The sequence below is a fragment of the Dendropsophus ebraccatus genome, chromosome 6 (assembly GCF_027789765.1).
Source record: "Dendropsophus ebraccatus isolate aDenEbr1 chromosome 6, aDenEbr1.pat, whole genome shotgun sequence".
NCBI lineage: Eukaryota > Metazoa > Chordata > Amphibia > Anura > Hylidae > Dendropsophus > Dendropsophus ebraccatus.
The window spans coordinates 54171974-54199863 of NC_091459.1; the positions used below are offsets into that span (position 1 = coordinate 54171974).

The 27890-nt window shown below is 40.8% G+C and overlaps 1 protein-coding gene across 2 annotated transcripts in view; it reads right to left on the reverse strand.

Moving 5' to 3' along the window:
- The window catches only part of MAP3K5 (mitogen-activated protein kinase kinase kinase 5), a 103535-nt gene that overhangs the window by 11945 nt on the left and 63700 nt on the right, over positions 1 to 27890 (reverse strand). For both annotated transcript variants that reach the window (XM_069975007.1, XM_069975006.1), the window contains 8 exons: positions 26109 to 26190; positions 25128 to 25261; positions 15384 to 15511; positions 13084 to 13220; positions 9164 to 9269; positions 3722 to 3879; positions 1376 to 1553; positions 198 to 218 (listed from right to left, as the gene is read on the reverse strand). In XM_069975007.1, coding sequence (XP_069831108.1) covers positions 198 to 218; positions 1376 to 1553; positions 3722 to 3879; positions 9164 to 9269; positions 13084 to 13220; positions 15384 to 15511; positions 25128 to 25261; positions 26109 to 26190 — 944 coding nt within the window. The remainder of the gene's footprint in view (positions 1 to 197; positions 219 to 1375; positions 1554 to 3721; positions 3880 to 9163; positions 9270 to 13083; positions 13221 to 15383; positions 15512 to 25127; positions 25262 to 26108; positions 26191 to 27890) is intronic.

Sequence of the window (27890 nt, forward strand, 5' to 3'; positions counted from 1 at the left end):
TTGTTGTGTCCCTGGCATATTTGTATTACCCTAAATAATATGTTGTTTACCTCTCGAAATGGAGAGGGAGCTTAATAATAAGAAATAACTTTGTATGTATGTATATAAAGCAAATACATTAAAAACAAAATAGCAATGTTACTTTTTTATAGTTCTACACAGTGGCTATAGAAAATTGTGGTGAATTGCGGTCTTACCATTTGATCCAGGAGAAAGGGCTGTGAGGAGAGAGGAAAAAAAATATCTGAACACATTTTGTATTAAAATCAATTTTATAAGAAATCCGTAACAATTAGGGCTCAGCATGTTCCTACAAGCCCTCCTCTACACAATCTTTTTTTATGGCTTTTTTTGGCTTGAACCCTCATCCACAAAAAATGCAACTTCTTTTGGGGTCTTCATAACAGTTGAGAAAAAACAAAAAAATGTATTTTAAATATACATTTTTATATTTGCCTACTGGCTATCAGCTACCATCTGGCCACAGCAGTTTTTCAATAAAAATGCATTTTTATGGCGTTTTTCTGTAAACAATGAAAATTATGTGTGAATCCAGCTTAATAAATTTGGACGTATATTCACCTGTCTGTAAAAGACAACTTGTGTGTACAGTGGCATTAAGGAAGTTAGATGCAGACATAGGGAGTCATGGTAGATACAGCCATAAGCCATAGGCTGTATCCATGTTTTCCCAGACTCCTTAGGGCTGCATTCTTTGTTAGTTTTTATTTATTTTTTCTTCTAACATGGCAGAGTAACATAAAAATTCTTCTCAATATTTATTACCCTAATTCTACAGTATAGTTTATTATCCCAGTTCTATAATATCCCATCCTTAGAGATCTCCTTGACTCACATACAGGCCTCAGAAATAAAAGGCCACCTTGTGGATTTTGGGGCCTTCTTTTAATTTGAGTGGTTTTCATGTTCCATATTCCATTTACAAAGGAGGTGAATTGACAAAACGTAACAAACCCCCCGAAAGGACCACATTCTGTAGACTACACCCCTATCTCTACTAACTATCAGGGTAGTGAGTAGAGATGAGTGAACAAATACTTGGCATTTGAATCCCACTTTCTGGAAAACATGGATACTTCTAGTTGTGCAAAGGACATGTGCGGGTGTCTATTCCAGCCATCAAGACATATCTTGGTCTTTTATCAATTGACCATATTGACAGGTAGGTAGTTTATACACAGTACTGCAGGTCACTCTGTAATATTCAAATTGATGAATCCTTATAGCCTAGAATGAAGGAAACCTCTCTCCCTTGGTAATGGACAGTGACACTATTGTCAACAAGACTCTGTATTAGGATCACAGAACTGGTCTGTTCACCTGTTTCATGTATTGTATGAGGTCTGTAGGTTACCTGATAGCTTAAGATTGGACTTCCGTTTTTTACTTGAAACCCTCAAGAATTCATCCATAAGTAGCTCAGGAGCAGCTGCACGCTTTACAGGGTCTGGCTCAAAACAATTCAACAGAAAGGCTTTAGCTTCGGCCGACATACTTTCTGGAATTTCTGGATGGATTTTGAACATGCCGACCTACAAAATAATATGATGCAATAAATTATAAAATCACATAAACATATTCTGCATTCCACTATGAAGGCATCCTAATGTTTTTTATTAATTACGGCAGGTAAAAAAGCCAATCACTGACTGCGGCAGGACAGCGCACTGATTGGGCTGTCAGTCAGCCAAGAGCAGGAGCCTGACAAGGGAGCATGGGCGTTTATTACTTTTACCGGCAGCTAATTAGTTAAACACGGATTTCATTCGACTGCGATAGTGCAGGGCCATAGAGCGGATTTCACTTTTAAGGCCCTATTCCACGGAACGATTATCGTCTGTATTCGGCCGATATCGGCCGCTACGGACGATAATCGTCCCGTGGAATAGAGTGCAACGATCAGCAGACATCGTTCATGTCGGCTGATCGTTGCAGTCGCTTGTTTTTCAACATGTTGAAAAACAAGCGACTGATATAGCAGCGATCTGCTGCCGTCGCTCCGTTGAAAGGGAGCGTCGGCAGCAGACGCTGCTATATCCTATGGGCTGCCCGGACGATCAGCGATCACCCGGGCAGCCCCCCCCCCCCCCCCCCCCGCACTCACCCGCTCGCTGCAGCCACGTTGAATAGCGGCTGCAGCGAGCGGGGAACGAGGAGCAAACGAGCGCTGAGAGCGCTCGTTTGCTCCTCTAAACGACCCATGTAATAGGCCCTTAAAACATACAGCATGAAATCCGCTGTGAATGTGGAACGTGTGAACGCACCCTAAGGCTGTTTCCACAGCCTTAGGCTGAGTTCAGTTAGCAACATCGTGTGACTATTGAGGATAAACGAGGCCGTGATTGCCACGCATTCCAAAAGCATGTGTATTCTAGCGCTACGGATTGATTTTAAAGGGGTACTCCGGCCATTTACATTTTTATATTATGCTGGGGCTGCATAGAACATAACTAACATGTAATTTTCACCTAACCACACTCCCTCCGAGGTCCTTCTACAGCATCTTCAAATCCCCCAGTGAACGTTCCCCGCTACTGCTTTCAAGGCGGACTTGACTTAGCAGTGATAGTCTGCCCAAGCAATCACTGGCTGTGGCGCTGTACCACCTTAGTCAGTGATTGGATGTGCGGACTGTCACTGCTGAGATGAGTCCTTCTTGGAAGAAGCAGTAGAAGCAATATACGGGGGACCCCAGGGGTGCATGGTTAGGTAAGAATAGCATGTTTATTATGTTTTATGCAGCTTCAGCACTATATTAAGAAATGTAAATGGTTTATGTACCCCTTTAACTATTGAGGGACAGGTGCCGTCCACAAGATTGCACATTGTACAAGCTATTTCTTTGTAAACTGCAGCTACAGTACCAAAGTTAAAAATCAATAGGTAGTGCTTTAAAAGGTTGAAGTAGCCAAGGGGATTTTCAACCACATACAAACTTTTACAAACAGTTCACAATGGACCAACAGGTATCTAAAGAGATGAAAGCGGCAGGGTATCTGTATAGTGATCGATATTCATTTTGCAATTTTATACCATTGTCAGCTGTTTGTAGATGTTATGGAGTCACAGAGGAGTATGGTATAGTGGGCTCAGGAGCAGAAGGGATAAGATGATAACTGTTTGTTTAACCATTTGCATGCTGTAGTTAGCAGTATTCTCTGTGTCACCCAACTGGCCCAGCTGCAACAATGATCATGGAGTGCTGACATGTGCTTGTGTCAGGTGAGACTTAACGAAGGCCACCGGGTCCATCATCTTAGAACTCCTATAAGGTCCTGTTAGATGCTTTTCCTAACTCCATGCCACTTTGATTTTTGCCAGTCACAGCTGTAGGCTGTGGTTGCCCCATCCACTTTTTCTAAAGTGGTGGGTGCACTGTAGCAGGACAAAAAACGGCATATTAACAAAGACAAATCCATCATAGTTGACTAATTAGCAAGTTTGGTTCTTTTCTTGCGAAGTCCCACAAAGAAAAAAAAGGGTATGTTCTGGAAGACTGATCAGAAACTAGTAACTAACATTCAGTCCATTAGTCTGCAAGTATTTTATGGTACACATTGGCACACCTTCCTGATGTATTCCTCAAATGTCACGCAGCGCACACTGCTTCATTATTAAATTACCTGTTTATATCATAGTAAAAAGTATATTTATAAACCATGCTCAGGACACATTTGGCTACAATGTTAATGACACTTACTTTAAACATGGCGGCTTGTGGTTCTCCTAGTTCATAAAAGGGAGGCTTTCCTGTTGCCATTTCTATAACTGTGCAGCCCAAGGACCAAATGTCTGCAGGCTTCCCATATCCTCTTGGGCCTTTATCTATGATTTCTGGAGCCATGTACTGAAGAGTGCCTAAAAAGCAAAACAGTTTTATTTACACACAATGAATGAAAGGAAAGTTTCTTGTTGAATATGATGTCTCTCAGCCCAAAAGAAATACAGTATGGGTAAGATTATGATTAGTGTTGAGCAGACCTGTCAAACTGTTCGGGTTTGACACTTGAACACTCAATATTTGATTTCCCACATATAGAGACAAGCGCAACACAAGCATGCTTTTGTCTGTTTTAACTGGTCTGAAAGTCTCTGAATTTGAATACCGATGCCTGCAGTAGGATGCAGCCCAAGGAAGTCCAGAAAACCATGGCTGGAGCCATAGGCTACAGCTACAGCTCCCATCACCTATTCATACTACAAGCAGATGATGGGAGCTGTAGTTCAGTGTATATGCGGCGGATCGGCGGGAATGCGGTGGATCGGCGGGCTTACTGTGATATCCTAATGTATTGAATGAATACATTTATGCAATACTTTGGGGAGCAGGGACACTTGCTCCCCAAAGTATTCCATAGATTTATTCATTCAATAAAGCACTGTACACTACACTACATTACATTACATAGTAATTCATAGAATCAATAAAGTCCCATAGACTTCTATATAGAGAGCGCCCCCTGCTGGACACTCCATAGGAATTACACCTTTCGTCGTGACGTCACTGGATCTGAGAGAATTCTAACACTTCCTGATCTACTAAATTAAGGGAAATAGCCCTATATGTGCATTTCCCATAATTAATGTACATTAGAAATTTGTATTACTTTTCATAAGTAACATATCAAAAATTTATTTTGGCTGGACTTCTCCTTTAAATATCAACAGTTCAAGCGATTTTAAGAAACTCTGTAATAGGTTTTATAAACCAAAAGAGTTTCCTTCTGGACTGAAAAAGCAATCTCCCAGCCTCCCCCCTCCCTTCAGAAGAAGCAGGATTTCTGTCTCCATTATGTGGCTATGGAGAGGGGAGGGGCTGTTAGGAGTGACTGAGCACGGAGCAGTCTTGCACAGCACAACACCCTGCAATCTTCTCTCAGTAAGTTCATAGATAAGCACTGACCTTTCTGAACCCCAGAATCCTGCGGTTTAGGTGCCCAGACAGTCTACAAACAGCTGACCTTCATGTCACCTCTTCCTGCTCACTCATCTCCCTCGGCCCCTCCCCCCTCCATAAGGATAGAATGGAGAGAGCAGAGCCCGTCTTCACTGGCTTCTCTGTAATGAAGACGTGTTTGCCTGATAATGCACAGATAAGAAGTCAGGGGGGGGAGGCTGGGAGATTGCTTCTTGAGTACAGAAGGAGGCTTTTTTGGCTGATAAAACCTATTACAGAGTTTCTTAAAATCGCTTATACTACTGATTTCTGCAATAAAAAAAAATATGACAGTTACACTGTAAATGCTAAGGCTTTCAGGTTCGGTGAAGGTTGCAGAACCCAAACAGTTTGACAGGTCTGCTCGCTCAATACTAATTATAAACCATTGACTGATGGTTTTCGAATTTAACCCTTAGAGGACCGGGCCAATTAAAATTTTAGCGTTTTCGTTTTTCCCTCCTTGTGCTTAAAAAGCCATAGCACTTGCATTTTTTCACCTAGAAACCCACATGAGCCCTTATTTTTTGCGCCACTAATTGTACTTTGCAATGACAGGCTGATTTTTTTTTTATAAAGTACACTTCGAAACCAGAGAAAAATTCAATGTGTGGTGAAATTGAAAAAAAAAATAAAAAACGCATTACTTTTATTTGTTTTTTTTTTTCGTTTTTACGCCGTTCGCCCTGGGGTAAAACTGACTGGTTATATATGTTCCTCAAGTTGTTACGGTTACAACGATATGCAACATGTATAACTTTCATTCTTTCTGATGGCCTGTAAAAAATTCAAACCATTGTTAACAAATTTATGTTCCTTAAAATCGCTCCATTCCCAGGCTTATAGCGCTTTTACCCTTTGGTCTATGGGGCTGTGCCAGTTGTTATTTTTTGCGCCATGATGTGTTCTATCGGTACGTTGATTGCGCATATGCGACTTTTTGATCGCTTTTTATTATAATTTTCCTGGATTTGATGCGACCAAAAATGCACAATTTTGCACTTTGGGATTTTTTTGCGCTTATGCCATTTACTGTGCAAGATCAGGAATGAGATTAAATTAATAGCAAAACATGTTTATTTATTTATTTATTTATATTTATAACGTGGGAAAAGGGGATTCAAACTTTTATTAGGGGAGGGGGCTTTTTATTAATAATGACTTTTTTTTTTACTTTTAGACTTATACTAGAAGCCCCCCTGGGGGACTTCTAGTATAAGTACTCTGTTCTCTCATACAGATCTGTGCTGCATAGATTATACAACATAGATCGATGACCCCAGACGGGGTAAGATATGTGGATCTTACGTCCCAGAGGAGCAATTTACCCCACTAGACACCAGGGAAAGGCTGCATCAAGCAATCGGATGCAGCTATCAACTATGACAGCTGCATCCGATTACTTTATTAGCGGGCTCGGCGATCGGACCGCTAATAGCCGCAGTCCCGGGCTACGAGCGGCCCCCGGGACCGCGGCGGTTCAGAGCGGTCGCCAGGGTCGCCTAGGGGTTAAAGAGTCACTGTCGTGACTCTTTTGCAGAAATCAATAGTCCAGGCAATTTTAAGAAACGTTGTAATTGGGTTTATTGGCCGAAAAATTTATTTTTTTCATTAAAAAGCAGTTTGAAGCTCTCCCCCCTGTCTTCATTGTTCTCCTATGGAGAGAGGGAAAGGAGACACCAAAACAAGACAACAAAGAGTTAATTAAAAGCTACATTACCCAGCTCTGTCCTCTGATGTCACCACTGACCTATCTGACCTCTGAATAGCACTCTGAATAGCTCCCCTGCTGAGTAATCATGTGTTCTCTGTTTTCTGCTGCATTTCTCCTCTGTCTCTTTTCGCCCCTCCCCTCTTCATAGAACAGACAGGATGCGTCTAAATGAGATTTCCTGATTCTGAGCAGTGGATGACAGAAAGGAGAGGAGGGGAGCCTAGGAAAGGGCTTTTTAAATGCAGATAATGGCATATTTGCCTAATAAACCCAATTACAAAGTTTCTTAAAATCGCCTGTACTTATATGCCTAGAATGTATTTATTAGTGGTAAAATGGTGAAGGCTTCGGATATGATCTGTGTTACCCATGTATGGATACACAGATATGATCATACATGTACAGTCCAGGAAACACTGGAGTATTTTTGATTCCATTAGGATCTCAGTCACACAACACATTTCTGGGCAGAAGATACCTGCTGATCAGCTTAAATATGAGAAAATCATAGAAGAGTGCACTATACCATGTTTAATATAGATCTCATTATAGTCTATTGGTGAAGGATTCCCCTTTTAATTGAATCATATCAAAGTAATTGTCAATGACTTTTTATTAGATATCTCTCAAATGAATGCCATTATAACCTAATGGGAGTCTTACAATGGCATCCATTACAATGGGCTACAATGGCATCCATTACAATGGGCTACAATGGCCTTTGGTGAATAGATTACCATTTTTTTAACTGATCCCATATCTGTCTATATGCAATAGATGCCACATTTATCCATTGCTGCATTCGTTTAATATAAACATTGGGAGATCTTCTCCGATAATATGTTGAATGGAAACAAAACGATGAGTGTGACCTAAAACCACTTTAATACAATAAAAAAATACATACGTGCTATGTATTTGCATAAACAGTGGTTTGACAATAGGCTGTTAATACAGGAGTTGATCACATCAGACATAAGAATGCAAGGAAAACATCATGCAGAGTTGCAGGAAATATACTGGTCAGTGATAAAGCTGGTGCATTTCTGAAAATAAAAGTAACTCATCTAGAAAATCTATTCATCTCACTCCAAAATATTTTATAATGTTTTGAGGGCAAGTTCACATTAATTTATCTGCGCTAAACAAGTGAATGCGATATCATTATGAGAACAGAATTCCATGAAAGGATTGCCCCTAACTGGTTTAAAGGGGATTTCCAAGAAAGGGATTAATGCCAGCCAGCCCTCCCCCATTGTCTCTTTTATAGTAGCTAGCCCTCCCAATAGTGTCTCATATAGTAGCCAGTCGTCCCCCATAGTCTTATATAGCAGCTAGCCCTCCCCAATAGTCTCATATAGTAACCAGCCCTCCCTAGTAGTCTCATATAGTAGCCAGCCCTCCCCATAGTCTCTTATATAGTAGCCAGCCCTCCCCCATAGTCTCTTATATAGTAGCTATGGTGGTCCAGATGTAATTCAAACTCTGGGCCATGGGCCAGAGTTTGACATGACTGACATAGACCTTTACACGTTACTTTGCTCTATCTGGGTCAGTTCTTCTGTCCTAGGATACAGCCCTGCACTGTTAAGAGAGGTTCTCGGCATCGGATGGGGTGATCTCTGACTTGTCCTCCTTCAGGGACTTATTACTGCGTAGTGTCTGTAGTTATAGCTTGTAGAAAGAAAGTCTTTGGGTTCTCCATACACTTGTGTCTGTGTCCACTACCACAGCTGGTCTGTCCCAGACAGGGAACCTGACAGAGTCAGGCCCTGGCTAAGTACAGCAGGGATGCCTGATCTGTGTGTGTCCTTCTCATCAGAGAATCAGAGGAAAACTAAGTGACTAAGGCTACACTTCCTCTCCCCAAGTGACTACTTCCTACAGGGTGTGCAAGAGTCCCTGTGAGCAGTGAAGAATAGAGTGTGCAGAGGAAGGAAGATAGAGATAGGTAGAAGAGAAAAAGAGCATCTCCCATTGGTTCACAGAATCAAATAACAAAACAGCAACCCTTTAGTGACTACAGCTGTGCAATACATACAGAATTATGAACACTGACATCTGGTGGTGAAACTTACATAAAACTTCATCACCACCTCACTTTAGAGGATAAAACTTTTGCGACAGGTGTAAGACTAGAAACACCTGTGGTGGGACACCACACACAAATTATGCATGGCCCGTTCAAAAATACAAGCAAACTAAGAATATGACATTAATACTCATATCTTAGATCTCATTTGAAATGGACTAACTACAAACAAGTCCTAGTAACATGAAAAACTAACCGTAGCACTAGGCACCAGCTATCACAGTGATTTTTATTATTAAATGTACGTGACTGGCATAGAGGTATGGGCAAACATGCAAAAATGACAGTAATAATTAAATTATTGTTATTATCATCATCATGGATAATGATAATAATAAATAATAATAATAATAATAATAATAATAATAACAACAACAACAATATTGCACAATAGTCTTACCAGTGAATGTCTCTGTATTGGGGTTGATACCAGCAAGCCTCTTTGATGTACCAAAATCAGAGATTTTCAGCACCCCACTATATGTGTTTATTAAGACATTATCACCCTAAAATGTAGAAAAGATAATCAAATTATTAACCGTTCAATCTCATTCATGTGCCTAGTTGGGGGAGTGGATTGTAGAGTATCCGACCACTAAGATTTGGAAACGGTAGTGGTATTCCATTTTCAGTTAACCCTTTGAGGACCAGGCCCAAAATGACCCAGTGGACCGCGCAAATTCTGATCTTAGTGTTTCCGTTTTTCCCTCCTCCCCTTCTAAGAGCTCCAGCACTTTCAGTTTTTTATCTACAAGCCATGTAAGTGCTTATTTGTTACAGGAATAGTTGTACTTTGTAATGGTTTCTTTCATTTTACCATAACATGTATGATGGAATTCCAAATATATTATTTATGAAGATATAAATTGGTGAAATCGCTAAAAAGAATGCAATATGGTAACTTTTGGGGGGTTCCTGTGTCTACGTAATGCACTATATGGTAAAAGCAACATGATACCATTACTCTATAGGTCAGTCCGAACACAACCATATGCAGGTTTACACAGATTCTCTAATGTTATATATTTTTTTTAAATGAAATCCTTTTTTTTGGCAATTAATTATAAATAAAATGGGACTATTGTGACGCGTATAACGGTTTTATTTTTTCACCTATGGGGCTGTATGGGGTGTCATTTTTTCCGCCATGATCTCTAGTTTTTATTAATACCATATTTGTGAAGATCGGACGTTTTGATCACTTTTTATAAATTTTTTTATATATATAATGTAACATAAAATCGGTAATCCGCGCACTTTTTCCCCTCTTTTCGTGTACGCCGTTTACCGTTCGCAATGACGCTTGTTATATTTTAATAGACCGGACAATTACGCACGCTACGGTATATTATATGTTTATCTATTTATTTATTTTTATATGTTTTATTTATATAATGGGAAAGGGGGGTGATTTCAACTTTTATTGGGGGAGGGGTTTTGGGGTAGTGTAATAGTGTTTTTAACTTTTTTTTTTTTTACACATTTGAAGTCCCTTTGGGGACTTTTACATAGATTAGTTTGATTTCTACACTGATGATTGCTATGCCATAGGCATAGCATTGATCAGTGTTATCGGCGATCTGCTCATTGAGCCTGCCTGTGCAGGCTCAGTGTAGCAGATCGCCGATCGGACCGCACGGAGGCAGGTAAGAGACCTCCGGCGGCCCGTTTTACAGATCGGGACCCCCGCAGTCACACTGCGGGGGTCCCGATCGGTAAGTGACAGGGGACTCCCCCTGTCACTTACACTTAAACGCCGCGGTCGCTGCAGCGTGTCATTACCGGTGAGGTCCCGGCTGCTAATTGCAGCCGGCCCCCACCTGCTATGAAGCGCGTTCCGCTCCGGAGCACGCTTCATAGCGGGAGAAACACCCAGGGCGTACAGTTACGCACTAGGTCGTCTGGGGACAGACTTCCATGGCGTAACTATACGCCCTGGGTCGTCTAGGGGTTAAATAATACCCCTCCACATCTCAGCGGTCGGACCCCCTCCAATCCCTTCCCCTACAATCTCCAGAATGGGGCCCCTAATCTTTTGTTTTGAATAAAGGGGTCAGCATGTGTACTGCCACTCTATTCATTGTCTATAGGGCTTCTAGCAGTAGCAGCTACTTTCAAAATCTCCCCCAGAGAATAAATGGAGCGGGCCTAGTTCTGCAGATTGTGAACCCTCTTTAGTCTCACATTTATCCCCTATACCAGGGCTGTGGCGTCGCAGTCGTGGAGTCCTGAGCTAGTTTTGGCTGGAATCCAAGTTGGAGACTCCAGTTTTAAAAAAAATCTTTAAAACTTTATAATTGAGTTTCATATTAATTCCTCATCAATATAGTTTATGTTGTATCAAACTAAGGAACTTATTTATAACAACCAAAAAAAACCCTTTCTCACATACATTTATTTTCCTCCATATAACAATAATAAAGCACTGGCCCTATTAGATAAGGGTGCTCGGGGAAAAGTTGTTGGCAGCTTGTTTCTGAGCTGGAAGAGTCCATTGTGTAGGGGGATATCTGTACATCCCTGCTCTTACTGGATACTGGATGATTGTATATGAGCAGCAGTGTAATATGAAGATATCCTGTGTACAGTATAGAGAAGGCGGAGGAGGAAGAGAAGCCATAAGTAGTGCAGCAGTAACCTCTGTCCTCAATGTGGTGTTTTTTCTCTGGCAGGAGATTGTGTTTTTTTTCCAGTGTGCTATGGCTGCAGCAGGCTGTGTGTGTGTGTGTGTGTGTGTGTGTGTGTGTGTGGCTACAGAAGGCTGTATGTGTGTGTGTGTGTGTGTGTGTGTGTGTGTACACTATGGGGGAGATTTATCAAAGGGTGTACAATTTAGACTGGTGCAAACTACCCACAGCAACCAATCCCAGCTCAGCTTTAGGCAGTGCTGAAAGGAAAGCTGAGTTGTGATTGGTTGCTGTGGGAAGTTTGCACCAGTCTTAATTTTACACCCTTTGATAAATCTCCCCCTATGTCTGCAGAAGGCCATTTGCGTGTGCATGGCTACAGAAGGCTGTGTGTTTGTGTGTGCTATGATTCCAGCAGGCTGTGTGTAAGTGTATGTAAGTACTATGTCTGCAGCAGGCTGTGTGTGTGTGTACGCGCGCTATGATTCCAGCAGGCTGCGTGTGTGTGCGTTATTGTTGTAGGGGTGTGTGTGTGTGTGTGTGTGTGCGCGCGTGCGCACGCACGCTATGGTTGCAGAGGGCTGTGTGTTCTATGGCTTCAGCAGGCTGTGTGTGCGCTAAGGCTGCAGCAGGCTGTGCATGTTTGTGCTATAACTACAACAGGCTGTGTTCTATGGCTACAGCAGGCTGTGTGTGTGCGCTATAAGTACAGCAGGCTCTGTGTGCATGTGTGTGCTATGGCTGCTGCAGGCTGTGTATGCTATTGCTACAGCAGGCTGCGTGTGTGCGTTATGGTTGTAGGGGACTGTGTGTGTGTGCTATGGCTGCAGCAGGCTGTGTGTGTGTTAGAGAGAGGCAGAAATGAAATAGGTATTCTGGGCAACAGTGAAAAATACAAAGGGGCAGGGAGTGGTGGGACCATAATTAATAAGTCCTATTTACCCGTCCCCGTACTCCTGCAGTGCAGGGTCACCGCTCATGGTCCCCCGCATGGCTTCCAATCCTGAGATGTCACGGCCCCACTCAGAAATACCCACTCAGCTTCAGCGAGGCGGGACACAGCTGCAGTCACTGACTGGCTGAGTGGGTAGTTCCTGTAGGGCCCACGATGATTTAGGAGCGCGGACGCTGAGAGAGATGATATATCTGGGCCTATGTCTAAAATGGGATCTATATACATACATATATACACATTTTTTTATTTTTTAAACACTTTTGTAGTCTCCCCAGGGAACTCCTCTATGAGTAATTCCTTGATTACTCAGAGATCAGTGTGCAGTGTATATGACCTCTGCGTTCTATTGCTTCAGCCTCCTGGAGACAATTATTTTTTCAATTGTTATTGCCTGTGCTGTGCTACAACACCATCCTGCATCTTCCTTTCTGTATATTATGGGTAAATGTCTCTGCAGCTGGAACTAGTTGCTACTGTTTTGCTTATTTTAACTGGGAAAATGTAAAATATTGTGTGGTTGATTAGTAAGCCGTGTTTGTCACATACATGTTAGCACAGGTTCATGTGCTTGCATACTTAAGCATCAAAGATCTGTGCCATTCTTCTACTATTTATGGTCTATGGCAGAATAAACCACCTGGTGCTTGGCACAGCACCCCACACAAGTGCATATTACACAATACAAAATAAACATTCTAAACTGCACGCACAAATATCCTCCGCCTGTACACCACAGACCTTTATGTCTCGATGTACTATTTGATTATCATGAAGATACTTCAACCCTTCAAGAATCTGTTTGGTATAAAATCCAATGGTTTGTTCATTGTCTTTCAAAGGTCCCCATTTTGATCGCAGAAGAGCAGAAAGGCTTCCTGTGATAACAGAAAAGATGGCAGCATTATGCACATAATAATGGTTTATTTTCCAGCTGGATCCTGCCCCTTCATGCACATCAGCATCCTATACTAAATACTCCAATGCAGAACCTAGCTGATGGCATGGAGAGATGTCACCTGTGCTGTGCCTTCTCCTGAGACCATGGCTGCACAACCATAAGGGGCAAATTAACATTTGGGGAGACATTTATGAAGGTCAGTGTACTCGTACGTTATCTTACATTAGGCCCAGTCCCCAATTTTCCCACCAGATTCATTAGGAGTGGCATGCCTCTTGAAACCGGCCTGACCTGCACCTGCCGTATGGCGGGCACAGACATCTACACTTGCTCCTTAGCAGGTGTATATTTATGCTTTGATTTGCGAGCAGGTGTAAATAAGCACCAGAGGAGGCCACACCTCCCCCAGACTCGCCGATCCCCCAGCTTCCGTACACCAGGAAGAAAAGCCGAATCTGCGCCCTAACCTTGCCATACACCAGGGACACAAGATCCCAAGTTCACTGCAATAGGAAAGGCGTCAAACTGTTTTGGCTTACATCTCCTCATATGCACATTAAAAGGGGAAATCCATTTTTTTTTTCTTTCAAATAAACTGGTATCAGAAATATATAAAGAATTGTAATTTGCTTTAACTTTAAAATATCAATTCTTCCAGTACTTATCAGCTGTTGCATGTCCTGTAGGAAGTGGTGTATACTTTCCAGTCCCCTATGTTGACTGACACCTCTGTCAATGTCAGGAACTGTCTAGGGCAATAGCAAATTCCCATAGAAAACCTCTCCTGCTCTGGACAGTTCCTGACATGGACAGAGGTGGAAGCAGTGAGCACTGTGTCACACTGGAAAGAATACACCACTTTTTGCAGGACATATGGCAGCTGATAAGTACTGGAGACTTTTTAAAGAGAAGTAAATTACAAATCTGCATAAATTTCTGATACCAGTTGATTTGGAAGAAAAAAAAAATGTCCCTTCAACATCTGTATAAGAAGAATCCACACACGTAATTGAAATTTTTGTTCAAGGGCAAACACAAAGAGGGTAACTGTGGCCTGTGCAGAAATCTAATGTGTTGTGTTGAGTTTTTCAGTAAATTATGTTTTTGTTTTTTTCTCAAAACCAGCAGTGAACTTGTATGTTTACTTGCTTTCTCCCTCTCTGTATATATAGATCCCCAGACACACAAACAGCTGTCTGTCTAATAATAACAGCTAGAATTAAGCAACCACAGAAAGCCTTATGACTACTTGCCTGTGTCTCATGTTATGCTGTGTAAGGCCAAGGCGACTTTTAGCAGAGCTACCGATTAATAAAATGTATCACCAATATCTTGGTACTAATAACCTGATACCTATATGTGTATGTATGATTTTGTGTTATTTTTTTTCACCCTTTTCTGTATAGAATTATTAGGGACAGTCACCTTGCCTGAGCTTCTGTTAAAGGGGTACTCCAGAGGGAAAATAATTTTTTTTAAAGCAACTGGTGTCAGAAAGTTATACAGATTTGTAAAATTACTTTTATTTAAAAAAAAAAACTCCAGTCTTCTAGTACTTATCAGCTGCCGTATGTCCTGCAGGAAGTGGTGTATTCTTTCCAGTCTGACACAGTGCTCTCTGCTGCCATCTCTTTCAGTGACCGCAACTGTCCAGAACAGGAGCAAATCCCTATAGAAAACCTCTCCTGCTCTGGACAGTTCTTGACATGGACAGAGGTGGCAGCAGAGAGCACTGTGTCACACTGGAAAGAAAACACCATTTCCTGCAGGAGATACAGCAGTTAAAACTACTGGAAGAATGGAGATCATTATAATATATAGTTATTTATTCTATTTTTATGAATTTTTTTGGTCTCTTATTTGTATTGTATATATTTCTTATTACTATTATTATTATTATTATTATTGTTGTTGTAAATATAACTATATTTATTTATTATATTTACTTTTGGTTCAAATAAAATGACAAAATGGTGATATTGACCTTTCTAAATTTATTTGGGAGCACCTTGAGAGCCAATATAATGCATTTTCGTACACTCCCTCTTGCCAGCATGAAATGGCTGCTTACTGGGAATAACAGATGCACAACACATAGACGCAAGATAGGTCTGCATGCACACGTCACATGCAGCCTTACCTCCTGGTACTTGTTCCATGAAAATCTTTATAAAGCCATTTTCACTGAAAGAGCCCATATACTGAACAATATTCTTGTGTTTGAGATGCTTGTGAAGTGCAATCTCCTCATGGAGGGGCTGGGAGTACCTGCAGATACAAATAAAAGTTTGCTGAAGAAAGCAAATACAAAAACAGATACAAAGATATAAAGAAAAAAATTATTTCAAAGTGCTTTTAAAAGTTAATCATTGACTGAAAAGTTATAGGAGGCAGGTCCAGAGGTACACTATAAATAAAGGGGTACACAGGTATTTTTTTTTCCTTTCAATTCAACTGGTGTCAAAGTTATATAGATTTGTAATTTACATCTAAAGTCTTCCAGTACATATCAGCTGCTGTATGTCCTACAGGAAATGGTGTATTCTTTCCAGTGTGACACAGTGCTCTCTGCTACCACCTTTGTCCATGTCAGGAACTGTCCAGAGCAGGAGAGGTTTTCTATTGGGATTTGCTAGTGCTCTGCACAGTTCCTGACATGGAGCAGCAGAGAGCAATGTGTCAGACAGGAAAGAATACACCGCTTCGTGCAGGACATATGGCAGCTGATTAGTACTGGAAGATAGGAGATTTTTAAATAGACGTAAATTAAAAATCTGCATAAACTTTTGACACCAGTTGATTTGAAAGATATTTTTTTTCCCACTGGTGTTCCCCTTTAAAGGAGATAAAGCAATCAGCTTTTTCCCCTCTCACTATTGAGAACACATGTGCATGTGAGTGTTCCTGGGTATGTGGTGATATGTAGAGCTGTATAAATGCTTTCCCAGACTCCTAGGACAGCTGAGAAGTACTGGAAATATTTCAATTTTAAAATAGAAGTAAATTACAAATCTTTATAACTTTCTGAAACAAGTTGATTTGAAATGGGAAAAAAAATCACCAGGGTACCCCTGAACCCAGTAAGGACAAAGCAAGTTTTCATTTTCGTACTTTCGTGTTTTCCTCCTTGTGTTTAAAAGGCCAAAGCGCTTGTATTTTTTCCCTACAGACCCACATGAGCCTTTATTTTTTGTGACACCAACTGTACTTTTACAAAATTAATTTTTCCATAAAATATGCTGCAAAGCCAGAAAAAAAAACTATTTGTGCAGTGAGATTGTTTAAAAAAAAAAAAAAAAAAAAAGATTTTTTTTCTCATTTCAGAGGGTTTTGTGTTTACTCTGTTCCCACTATGGTAAAACTGACATGTACCATCGCTTTTATTTTTGGGTTTATGGGGCTGTTAGGTTTTATGTTTTGTGCTATGATCTGTACTTTCTATCGGTAGCTTGCTTGCATATATGTGACTTTTCAATCTCTTTTTATTACAATTTAGCGAGATCAGGAATGTCACAATTTAATAGTTTGGGTGATTCCGCATGTACAAATACCAAATACGTTTTTTATTTTTTTTTATTTTTATTATGGGATTTTTTTTTTTTAATTAATGAACCCCCCCCCCTTTTTTTTACACTCCATGTAACTTGTAGTCTATGTTAACTAAACTGATCTCTCATAGAGATCAATGCAGTACATAGGTAGTGCATTGATTAATGAGATCAGTGCTCAATTACTATGGGCTGCTGAAGCCCATAGCAATCGAATGCCGAGCCAGGATGAGCGAACCCACTAGACAACGATGGATGGGGAATACAAGACATTTAAATAAAGGGTGAGGCAATTGGACCGCGCCCATTAATAGCAAGGCCAAGGTGACCCCTCTCTGAATATTCCTAAGGGCATGATGGCATATGGGTACATGTCATTGGTCTTTAACCTCTTAGGGACATATGAAATACCGGTACATCATATGTCCACGAGAGGTGTTCAGCGGTGCTCTGAACCACCGCGGTCCCACGTGCCGCTTGTAGCCCGGGACCGCGGGTATTAGCGGGCACGGTCCGGTCGCCGTGACCGCTAATACAGTAATCAAATGCAGCTGTCAAAGATGACAGCTGCATCCGATTACTGGACGCAGCACTTCCCTGGTGTCTAGTGGCGGAGATCGCTCCTCCGGGACGTTGTCCCTGAGGAGCGATCTCCGTGACTGGTGCCGGCTGTGGTCTCCGCCAAATTACACTGATCCCGACTCGGCACTCGGATGCTTTCGGCTGCAGCAGCCAAAAGCATCTGAGTGCCGATCTTAGTTGTATAACTATACAGAAAAGATCTCAATGAGAGATCAGTATACTTCTACTAGAAGTCCCCCAGGGGGGCTTCTAGTATAAGTGTAAAAAAATAAAAAAAAGTGTTATAATGAGTAAAAATCCCCTTCCCTAATAAAAGTCAGAATCACCCCCCTTTTCCCATGTTTTTAATAAAAGTAAATAAATAAACAAACAAACATGTTTGCTATCGCCGCGTGCGTAATCGTCCGAACTATTAATCACATTCCTGATCTCGCACGGTAAACAGCGTATGCGCAAAAAAATCCTAAAGTGCAAAATTGCGCATTTTTGGTTGCATCAAATCCAGAAAAAATGTAATAAAATGCGATCAAAAAGTTGCATATGCCCAATCAAGGTACTGATAGAAAGTAAACATCATGGCACAAAAAATGACACCTCACACAGCCCATAGACCAAAGGATAAAAGCGCTATAAGCCTGGGAATGGAGCGGTTTTAAGGAACATATATTTGTTAACAATGGTTTGAATTTTTTATAGGCCATTAGATAAAAGAAAAATTATACATGTTATATATCGTTTTAATCGTAACGACTTGAGGAACATGCATAACAAGTCAGTTTTACCCCAGGGCGAATGGCGTAAAAACAAAACACCCCTAAATAAAAGAAATGCGTTTTTTTGTTCAATTTCACCAAACATTGAATTTTTTTCTGGTTTCGCAGTGTACTTTATGCAAAAATTCAGCCTGTCATTGCAAAGTTCATTTAGTGACGCAAAAAATAAGGGCTCATGTGTGTCTCTAGGTGGAAAAATGCAAGTGCTATGGCCTTTAAAACACAAGGAGGAAAAAACTAAAACACAAAAACGAAAATTGGCTCCGTCCTTAAGGGGTTAAGGAGTTAACTTCTTAATGACCAATGATGTGCCTTTTTACAGTGGCATGGCGATTGTTGCATATAGTTTGGGCTCAGGAGCTGAGTCTGTGTTATATTCAGTGGGTGCTGGTTGTAAGTTTCAGCTGACACCTGCCTGTCACTACCAGGTGTGGACATCAGACTGCAACATGTGACCTAACAGCTGCTGGGGCTGTCAGGTGAGCTGTAACACAATAACATGTTTCTTATTGGTCGCCATGATTGACTCTACTAGACCTCTGTAGCAGCTGTAGTTCCTGTGGCAAACTTAAGCAGCAGAGCAGCGATCTAACATTATTGACCAGTATAAGCAATCTAATGAAATTTTTTAAAAAAAGTTATAATTTTAACTTTTAAAACTTTGAATCACGCCCTTTTTCCAATTTTTCAAATAAAATGTAAAAAAAATCCCCAAAACTCAAACATATTTGGTATCTCTGCGTGTCGACTTGTCTGAACTATTTAAACAAAACAATTCTGATCTAGCAAGGTGATAAGCATAAACAAAAATTAATACCCAATGCCAAAAAGTTAAAGGCTATGTTCCCACTACAGGATTTATCCTTGTAATGATGGCCGCAAATAAAGTCCATGGTGATTGTTTGCTGTCATCATTATCAATACACAGCCATCATTTTGAGGTAAAATTCAATAGTGGGAACATAGTCAAAACAGAATAAAAAGCAAACAAAATGTCCCATCTACCCCAAGCTACATATTTTTTTTAGTTAAAAAGAACAAAAATGATATAAGTTGGGTATCAGTGAACACACTGGTAAAACACTGCCCGCCTGACTGAAAGAGCTTTCAGATTTGTTCTGTCCTTGGACAGATTCTTGGTTACGTACTGGCAGACTTTCTGCTATTAGCATGCAGGCTTTTTTTCTCTGCCTGTTTTTGTCTAGAAAATCCAAATGGGAAAATGTTTGTCTGCACTTGTTGGAAGAAAAGAATCACTTGTACATTACACTGTAATACTAATATTTCTTAACATAATGTTCTGATCCCCTTTTTCTATTAGTACAAACCTGGCAACTAGGCTTCCAATTGCCACAACAACCCAGCACCCCACAACTGTGTCAAGGGATGAAAGGAGGAAACAGCCATTAGATGAGTATGGTCAACTGCTTAGACAATGCAGTAACTATTGACCGTGGCATCTAGGGGGTTAAATACACACCTAGCATTCAATAGGTTTGGAGCGTGTGTGTGTGTGTGTGTGTGTGTGTGTATATAGGCGGGCACTTTCTCAATGTTGACATACTCCCCACCAGCCTTCTCCAGCTCGCAGTCCGAACTGGGCTCAAGATTGCCCGCTCAGCCAGTTAACGACTGGGGAGGGACACTGCTGCAGTGACTGTCTGGCCCAGCAGGCCCCTCGTGCCAGGTTGTGAATCAGCAGAAACTGGAGCCTGTTGGCATTAAGGAAGGTGGTGCGGTTGGGGTGGGGGGGATGGGTAAGTATAGATGATGGGATGGATAAGTATAGATTCTTTTTTTATGTTCCTGCACCCTCCACTTGCAATATATTTTTTTGTTTTGGCCGAAGTTCTCCTTTGACTTCTTTGGCCAGAAGCTGCAGAATTTTAAGCACAATTATTGGCAGAAGCAATCTAGTTGAGTTTTGGCCTACTTTCTCAATAACGTTACAAAGAACTAGAAATGTCCAAGCCACAGAATAAAAGAAAATAAGTTATAGAAAGACAAAAGGAGCAGAAGGATTCAGTATTCTAGATGATTGCATAACCTGAGGCATTTTCGCACTGGCATTAATAGTTACATTTATTAAAAAGGTTTATAGAGCAAAAGAACATATACTTCTTGGGCCACATTCACTTCTTTATGATCTTTACTAAATGTTCCATGCTTTGAATTAGCCGGATGGAATATGAATCTGGCATTCTGCTAGGTGAGTCATGTGCGTCTATTCTGCAAACATTACTATTGTAAGTGCAGGATTGCCAAGTCAGACTTTGGAAGCAAAGTAATTTTTTCAGCCTTGATTTTTATGCAGGGATTTGGGAGTAGCCAATTGAGGAAGAATAGCTACATAAGGAAGATCACTCTCAAAGAAGAGGTTATTTAACCCTTTTACGTTTCTATTGCCGATGCCCAAACATGTCAACTCTTTGAGAGGAGGGCATAATCTGCTGGCAAATATAGAGTCTATGGAAAGGGCAGGACTTCAAGCGGCACTTCTGCAGTGTAAATGTAGCCTTAATGTGGTTGAACCCGCACACTTTAGTGTCTCAGGATCTAAAGGTAATAACAGGCAGCCACAATCACGAAGCTTCCTGTCAGTACCCCTTAGTGTACTTAAACGCTGCAATGTATAGAGATAAGGGTGTTTAAGGAAGTCACTGACAGGATAAGCACCTGTTACAGACTAATCACTTACACTGAAAGACTTACCTCCATCGCTCTCAGGCAGACTCTATGCACAGATCAACGAAAGTACTGATCAATGCTATGCAATGGCATAGCATTGATCAGTATATGCAATCTAGTGATTGCCTATATAAGTCTCCTCTAGGGGGACTAATTAAGTATTAAATAGTATTTAAAAATATATATACTTAAAAAGTCCCTTGTGAAATTAAACTCCAATAAAAGTACTTTTAAGTACCTCCTTTCCTATTATACAAATAAAAATATATATAAAAAATAAACATATTATATATCGTAGCGTGCGGAATAGTCCGATCTATTAACCCCGTCCCGCACGAGGGTTATTAGAGGACACGGTCCGATCGCCATGCCCGCTAATTAAGTATTCAGATCTCAGCTGTCAAAGTTAACAGTTGCATCTGAATACTGTATTTAAGCCATCCCTGGTGTCTAGTGGTGTGGATGGTGTGCGCGACAGTCACGGAGGGGCGATTGTTGCATCCGGCACTGGCCGGGGGCTGCGCCGTAAAGGTGCTGATCCCAGCTCGGCATTCTATTGTTTTCGGCTTCAGCAGTTTTAATTACCCTTTTCCCATTTTATAAATAAAAATAAATACATTTCTGATCCCTCAAATTAACCGTGTAAGCGCAAAAAAAAATTCTGAAAAATTGTAATAAAAAGCTTTTAAAAAAGTCGCATATGCGCAATCAAGGTACCGATAGAAAAAACACATCATGGCGCAAACAATGACACCTCACACAGCCCCATAGATCAAAGGATAAAAGCGCTATAAACATGGGAATAGAGCTATTTTAAGCAACTTTTTTTTCTGTAAAAGGTTTTCTTTTTTTACAAGCCATCAATTAATATAAAAGTTATGCAAGTTGCATATCATTTTAAATCGTACCGACTTGAGATACACATATAACATGACAGTTTTACCATAGGACACACGGAGTAAAGACAAAGCTCCCCCAAAGAAAAAGAATTGCGTTTTTTTTCCAATTTCACTGAGCATATAATTTTCTGGTTTCACAGCATATTTTATGCAAAAATTAAGTCTACCATTGCAAAGTAAAATTAGTGACGCAAAAAATAAGGGCTCATGTGAGTCTGTAGGTGTCAAAATGCAACTGCTATGACCTTTTAAGCACAAGGAGGAAAAAACGAAAATTAGCCCGGTGCAGAAGGTGTTAAAATTATAACAATATTGCTCCTGCGCAGTAAACAGGGTAAACAAAAAGAGAAATTAAAAAAAATAAAAAAGTTATACATCAGAAAAAATGTTATAAATTGGGATCCAATTTTTCTTTTACACCAATTATATACCAATATAAAAACTATAGAACATGGCGCAAAAAATGATGCCCCAACCAGCCCTGTAGGTGGAAAAATAAAAGAGTCATAGCTCTTAGAAAGAGAGGAGGAACATTGCTTTAATTTGACCTGGACATCCGAGCATCAATGACCTTTGGTCATGAAGGTGTTAAAAGGAAACTTACAGCACAGTTGGACGACTCTAACCTGCTGTCATGTATCCACAGTGCACGGGATCCTGAGAATGAAGGTCATTATCTTACCTTTATCCTCAGCACTGTTTGAACATTAGAAGGTTTGGTGCACTAGGGATCTTCTAAACTGCTGGTTTCCTTTTAATGCTTAAAGTGTCACTGTCGTGAATTTTTTTTTTGCAGAAATCAATAGTACAGGCGATTTTAGGAAACTTTGTAATTAGGTTTATTAGCCGAAAAATGCATTTTTATTTTTCATTGTTCTCCTATGGAGAGAGCTAAATAAAAGACCAAAACAGGACAACAAAGAGTTAATGTACAAATACCTCACTCATTATCTCCTGTGACAGTCACCACTGACCTCTTTGAGCTCTGATTACAGCTGTCACCCAGCTCTGTGCCTGTAATCCTCTGTTATCTGCTTTCTGCTAACTCCCTCTTTCCTCCTCCCCTCTCCCTTGAACAGACTGGGTACGTCTGATGCAACAAGTCACAATTTCCCGATTTTTTGCAGTGGATGGAAAAGAGGAGGGAGGGGGGGGACCTGGGAGAAGGCTTCTTAAATGCAGATAATGGCATATTTGGCTAATAAACCCAATTACGAAGTTTCTTAAAATCGCCTGGACTATTGATTTCTGCAAAAAAAATTATTGAATTGTGAATTATTATTATTTTTTTCAAATCACCTGATGCCAGAAAGTTACAGAGATTTGCAATTTACTTTTATGTAAAAATCTCCAGCCTTCCAGCCTTCAGAGCTGCAGTAAGTCCTGCAGCAGTGCTGTATTTTTTTCCATTCTGACAGTGCTCCATGCTGCCACCTCTGTCCATGTCCATTTTTGTGATGACCTCCTGATACTAAATGTTTCATAGGAATGAAAAGTAATTGAGGACTTTTTAATAAGATAAGTATTTAACATTCATGTTTATGTGTTATAGTATCGGAAGCATCGCAAGACTTCCTAAGTATTTGTATTGGTGATGGGATACATGTAATCATGCTTGACAAAGAGATTGTATTCTCGAAACGTCGCAGACCAGCAGCGTTGGCTGACGCTGAACACCTTCGTCTGAATGTCCAATGGAAAGCTCGGCTGAGCTAAAGAGAGACTGTAATGTATTGTCCGAACAGTGCACTATTGGTGAACATGTAAAAAAGGATTTATTGTAAATCTTTATTGGAAAGTAAAGCAGTTATTTGGACTTTCAGGTACATTTTATTTATTGGATTATGTCTGGGATTGAAAAGCTCCCTGTATACCAGAACAAGGATTGGCACAAGGCAGTTTTTATTATACTGATTCCATGTCGGGAACTGTCCAGAGCAGAAGAGGTTTTCTATGGGGATTTGCTACTGCTCTGCACAGTTCCTGTTATGGAATGAGGTGGCAGCAGAAAGCACTGTATCAGACTGGAAAGAATATGCTACTTTCTGCAGGATATATGGCAGCTGGTAAGTACTGGAAGATTGGAGATTTTTAAATAGACGTAAATTAAAAATCTGTATAATTAACACAAGTTGATTTAAAAGATTTTTTTTCACAGGTGCTCCCCTTTAAAGCCATCGGGAGATAAAGCCATCAGTTTTTTCCCCTCTCCCTATTGAGAACACGTGCACACAGCCAAACTGAATGTTTCGGTGTATGTGGAGAAATGTAGAGCTGTAATGTAGAGATTGATTTCTATTATTAAAAAAACTGACTTTTTTTTAGCGGACACAAAAATGAGGTTGACGACGTTTTTTGTGTATGTTAAAAAAAACTGATCCGTTTTTGATTGCAAAAATGTAGTGTGAACCCAGCCTTACTCAAAACCATCTTTCGAAGCTCCTTTTATATAGATGGTCAAATTGCTTTTGTGCCATTTTGTTATAATAACATAGCAGATTTACTAGGATAATATTCTGTCATCAAAATATGGAAACTAAAGATGAGCGCAACTTAAGCATGCTCATGAGTACGATCGTTTGGCATTTGATTACCGGTGGCTGAAGAAGTTAGATGCAGCCCTAAGAAATTCAAGAAAACATGGATACAGTCATAGGCCACAGGCAATTTCAATATTTCCAGGACTCCCTAGGGCTTCATCCAACTACTTCAGCCACCAGTATTCAAATGCAGAACAATGCAACACGGAGGTGGGGGGAATGCAACACAGTTTGTTAATAATACTTTGTTATATTTTTACAACACATCACTTTTTATTTTACTATTTTACTATGATTATTAAAATGGTATTTTTCAAAGAAAACATAATAAATGTATTCTTCCCCCCCCCCCCCCAAAATCTCCCCTCCGTTCCCAGATCCTTTTCTCCTGGCTTACTGGTATGTCACAAACCAGCTGATAGATTGCTCGCTCAGCTTGTTAGTGACTGCACAGTCCCACCCCAGTCACTGACTGGCTGAGTGAGCAATTAGCAATTCATCAACTGGGTCCTGATGTTGAGGAGGCCAGAGGGGGTCTGGGAGTGGTAATATGGTGCTGCGGGGAGTTCGGGAATGGGTAAGTATACTTTCTTTATCATGTTCCCCCCTGATCTTTCCTGCAGCTGATTTTTTTTAAAAATTCTTTGCCGGACTTCTCCTTTTATTTAACATACGGGCCAAAAACAAACCTACTGTGTGTACAAATAAATTTAAAAAAAGACATCCGCTATACACTTTGACATTAATACACAATTTGTTAATAATACTTTGTTATATTTTTCCAACACATCGCTTTTTATTTTACTATGATTATTAAAATGGTATTTTTAAAATTTCTACAGTAAACGACATACCTGCTGTCCCTCTCCGGCACCTCCTTTATAGCTATCCTGACTTGATTACTGAGGTCCCGTCCTGCATAAACCACTCCGTGTGTACCTTTACCCAACACAACTCTGTCGCCATTTTCATCATATTCATAATCAAACTAGGGGGAAAAAAATAAGACCACGTTGTATTGATCAATAAAACAAAATGGTCAAATCCTGTATTTATTAATAAAAACTAATTTATACATGTCATCAGTTCATGCGGCTGTGTCAGTACAATACCTAAGATTTAAACTGCTTTGGAGCTCCCGGCATCATGTATCATTATGATGGTGGGCGTTCCAAAACAGTTCGCATATTCCCTTCCGCTGCACATCATCCATATATACGGACTGTGCACGGAACGTGGGAATAAGGCCTAACAAAGAATGTGGCCATAAAACTATGAGATTGAGCACCAACGATTCTAGCTTTTTAGCAGGAAATTAAAGGAATGTGTGTGGTGAAAACTATTTGTTTTGTGACAATAAAGTATGCTTCTCATATAAACAGAAGATCTACAAGTTTCCATTGAACTTTGTGCTTCAATTGCCTAATACGGTTTAGCTCAGAGAGTTCAGCTCAGAGTAAGGACTTTGGTTATGGTAAGGTTTTGTGTATGGTCCATGTACACGGATAGTGTGCAACGGAACAGAGTTTGGCCTTCCCGGCATCATGCATCATTATGCTGCTGGGAGCTCCAATTTTTTTTAATTATTACGCTATACAGTACCGCAAAGATACATGATGCCGAGAGGTCCATGAATCCAGTCTGTAGCACTTCTTTTGTACATGGACTGTATGCACGAGACATGGGAATAAAGCCTTACAGCCTCTGCATCTACATCAGTAGGACATGATCAGGAGAATTTTAATAATCTGCCTTTTGTGACAGTTTGCAGAACCCTCTCACTCTACTCAGGCACCCAGTGTTGCTACGATGTCACAGTGTGTCAGTGAACTAACTTCCAAGGAATCTCCATCGCAATCCACTTCATCTGAGTTTTTTCCATTTTCTTCAGTGATGCTGTTCACCATATCAAAAAATCTAGAAGGATTAAAAAAAAAAAAAAAAAGACAAGTGAAAAGTTATCAAAAATATAATTAATCTCCGGTAGTTTTTTTTTAAAATTTTCTTAAATAAGTGTTTTTATTAACATTTTTTTTCTTCATCACTTTCCCTCTTTGAAAGAGGATGGGGAGGGCACCAACTTTCATAATACACAATCCATAAAAGATAGGACGGGAGGAGAGGAGAGGGCTCACAAGGGTAATCAGATTCATAGACAAAGAAGGGCTTAAAGGGAACCAATCACTGGAAAAAAGCATATAGAGCTTTTGAAATGTGCTGTTAGAGCACACAGCACACTTTCCACACGTGTTTCCATAGCCTCCGTGCCTTCCCAGTGTAAGCCGCAAAGTAACTTTATAAAACTGGCGCCCTGTATGCTAATTACCTGAGGTAGTCACCTGGGCGGTGTTCGGCTAGCAGGTAGTCACGGTCCCCTGGGCGTTCTACCGCTGCAATCACGCCCTTCTGGGCGTGATTCAAATGGCAGAGTGGCTGTGGCGTCACTCGGGAGCGCGCCGTGCCCAACGTCGGCCCGCTTACGTACTGATGCCGGACGCCGCCGCACATGCGCAGTGCAGCCGCTTCCATTCCGGTTGGACTGCGCCTGTGCAGAATAGCCTCGAACTCCGGCTAACAGGCTATTCGAGGCTATTCTGCACAGGCGCAGTACCGCCGGAATGGAAGCGGCTGCACTGCGCATGTGCGGCGGCGTCCGGCATCCGAATGTCACAGCTACTCGGCCATTTGAATCACGCCCAGAGGGGCGTGATTACAGCGGTAGAACGCCCAGGGGACCGTGACTACCTGCTAGCCGAACACCGCCTAGGTGACTACCTCAGGTAATTAGCATACAGGGCGCCAGTTTTATAAAGTTACTTTGCGGCTTACACGGGGAAGGCACGGAGGCTATGGAAACACGTGTGGCAAGTGTGCTGTGTGCTCTAACAGCACATTTCAAAAGCTCTATATGCGTTTTTCCGGTGATTGGTTCCCTTTAATAAGTTCCTGAGCTAGTGTATAAATGCCCCAAAGTTCTGCACAGAACTTGGGAGGCCAAGGAGCCTACGGTGAGGATCTGGGCAGAACCTCCAAGAATAAGTCTTTCAAGCAGTAAGATTGTAACAAAGAATACAGCCAGTGATAGGCCCCGCCCACTTAACACAATCTGCAGTTGATAAAAGATGACTTTTTACTTGAACAAGCACAATGAAGTATGATATAAAATAAAGTATGAAAACCGCTAAATTTACCCTTTACACCTGTGTAGAGATGTCAGAATGCAAAAAGGAGGTGACATTGTCACTTTAACAAGCTAAGGTTAAAGTTAGATTATAGGGGACCAAAGATCAAAAAAGGTTTAATGCCCTATTCCTCTTGTAGGGAGGTATTAAAATGATACTGTCAACCCCGTCTTGCTATGTGCCATTCTTGGTATTACTTCTGCTGGACATGAATACAATTCCTTTTCATTGGTCTTTTGATCATTTGTGGACAGTGTCAGCACTTTTCATCCCCCTCCTCCCCGTAATCTACACCAGATGGACTGACCCCTTGTGAAAATTACACCCGTTTCCTCCAAGATTCTGGGCTGAGCTGGGCTGACTTGGGCTGACATCTGTCAGGCTGGGACTTAAGTCCATAATATTAAAGTATATATGCAGGTGAAATATGCTTGT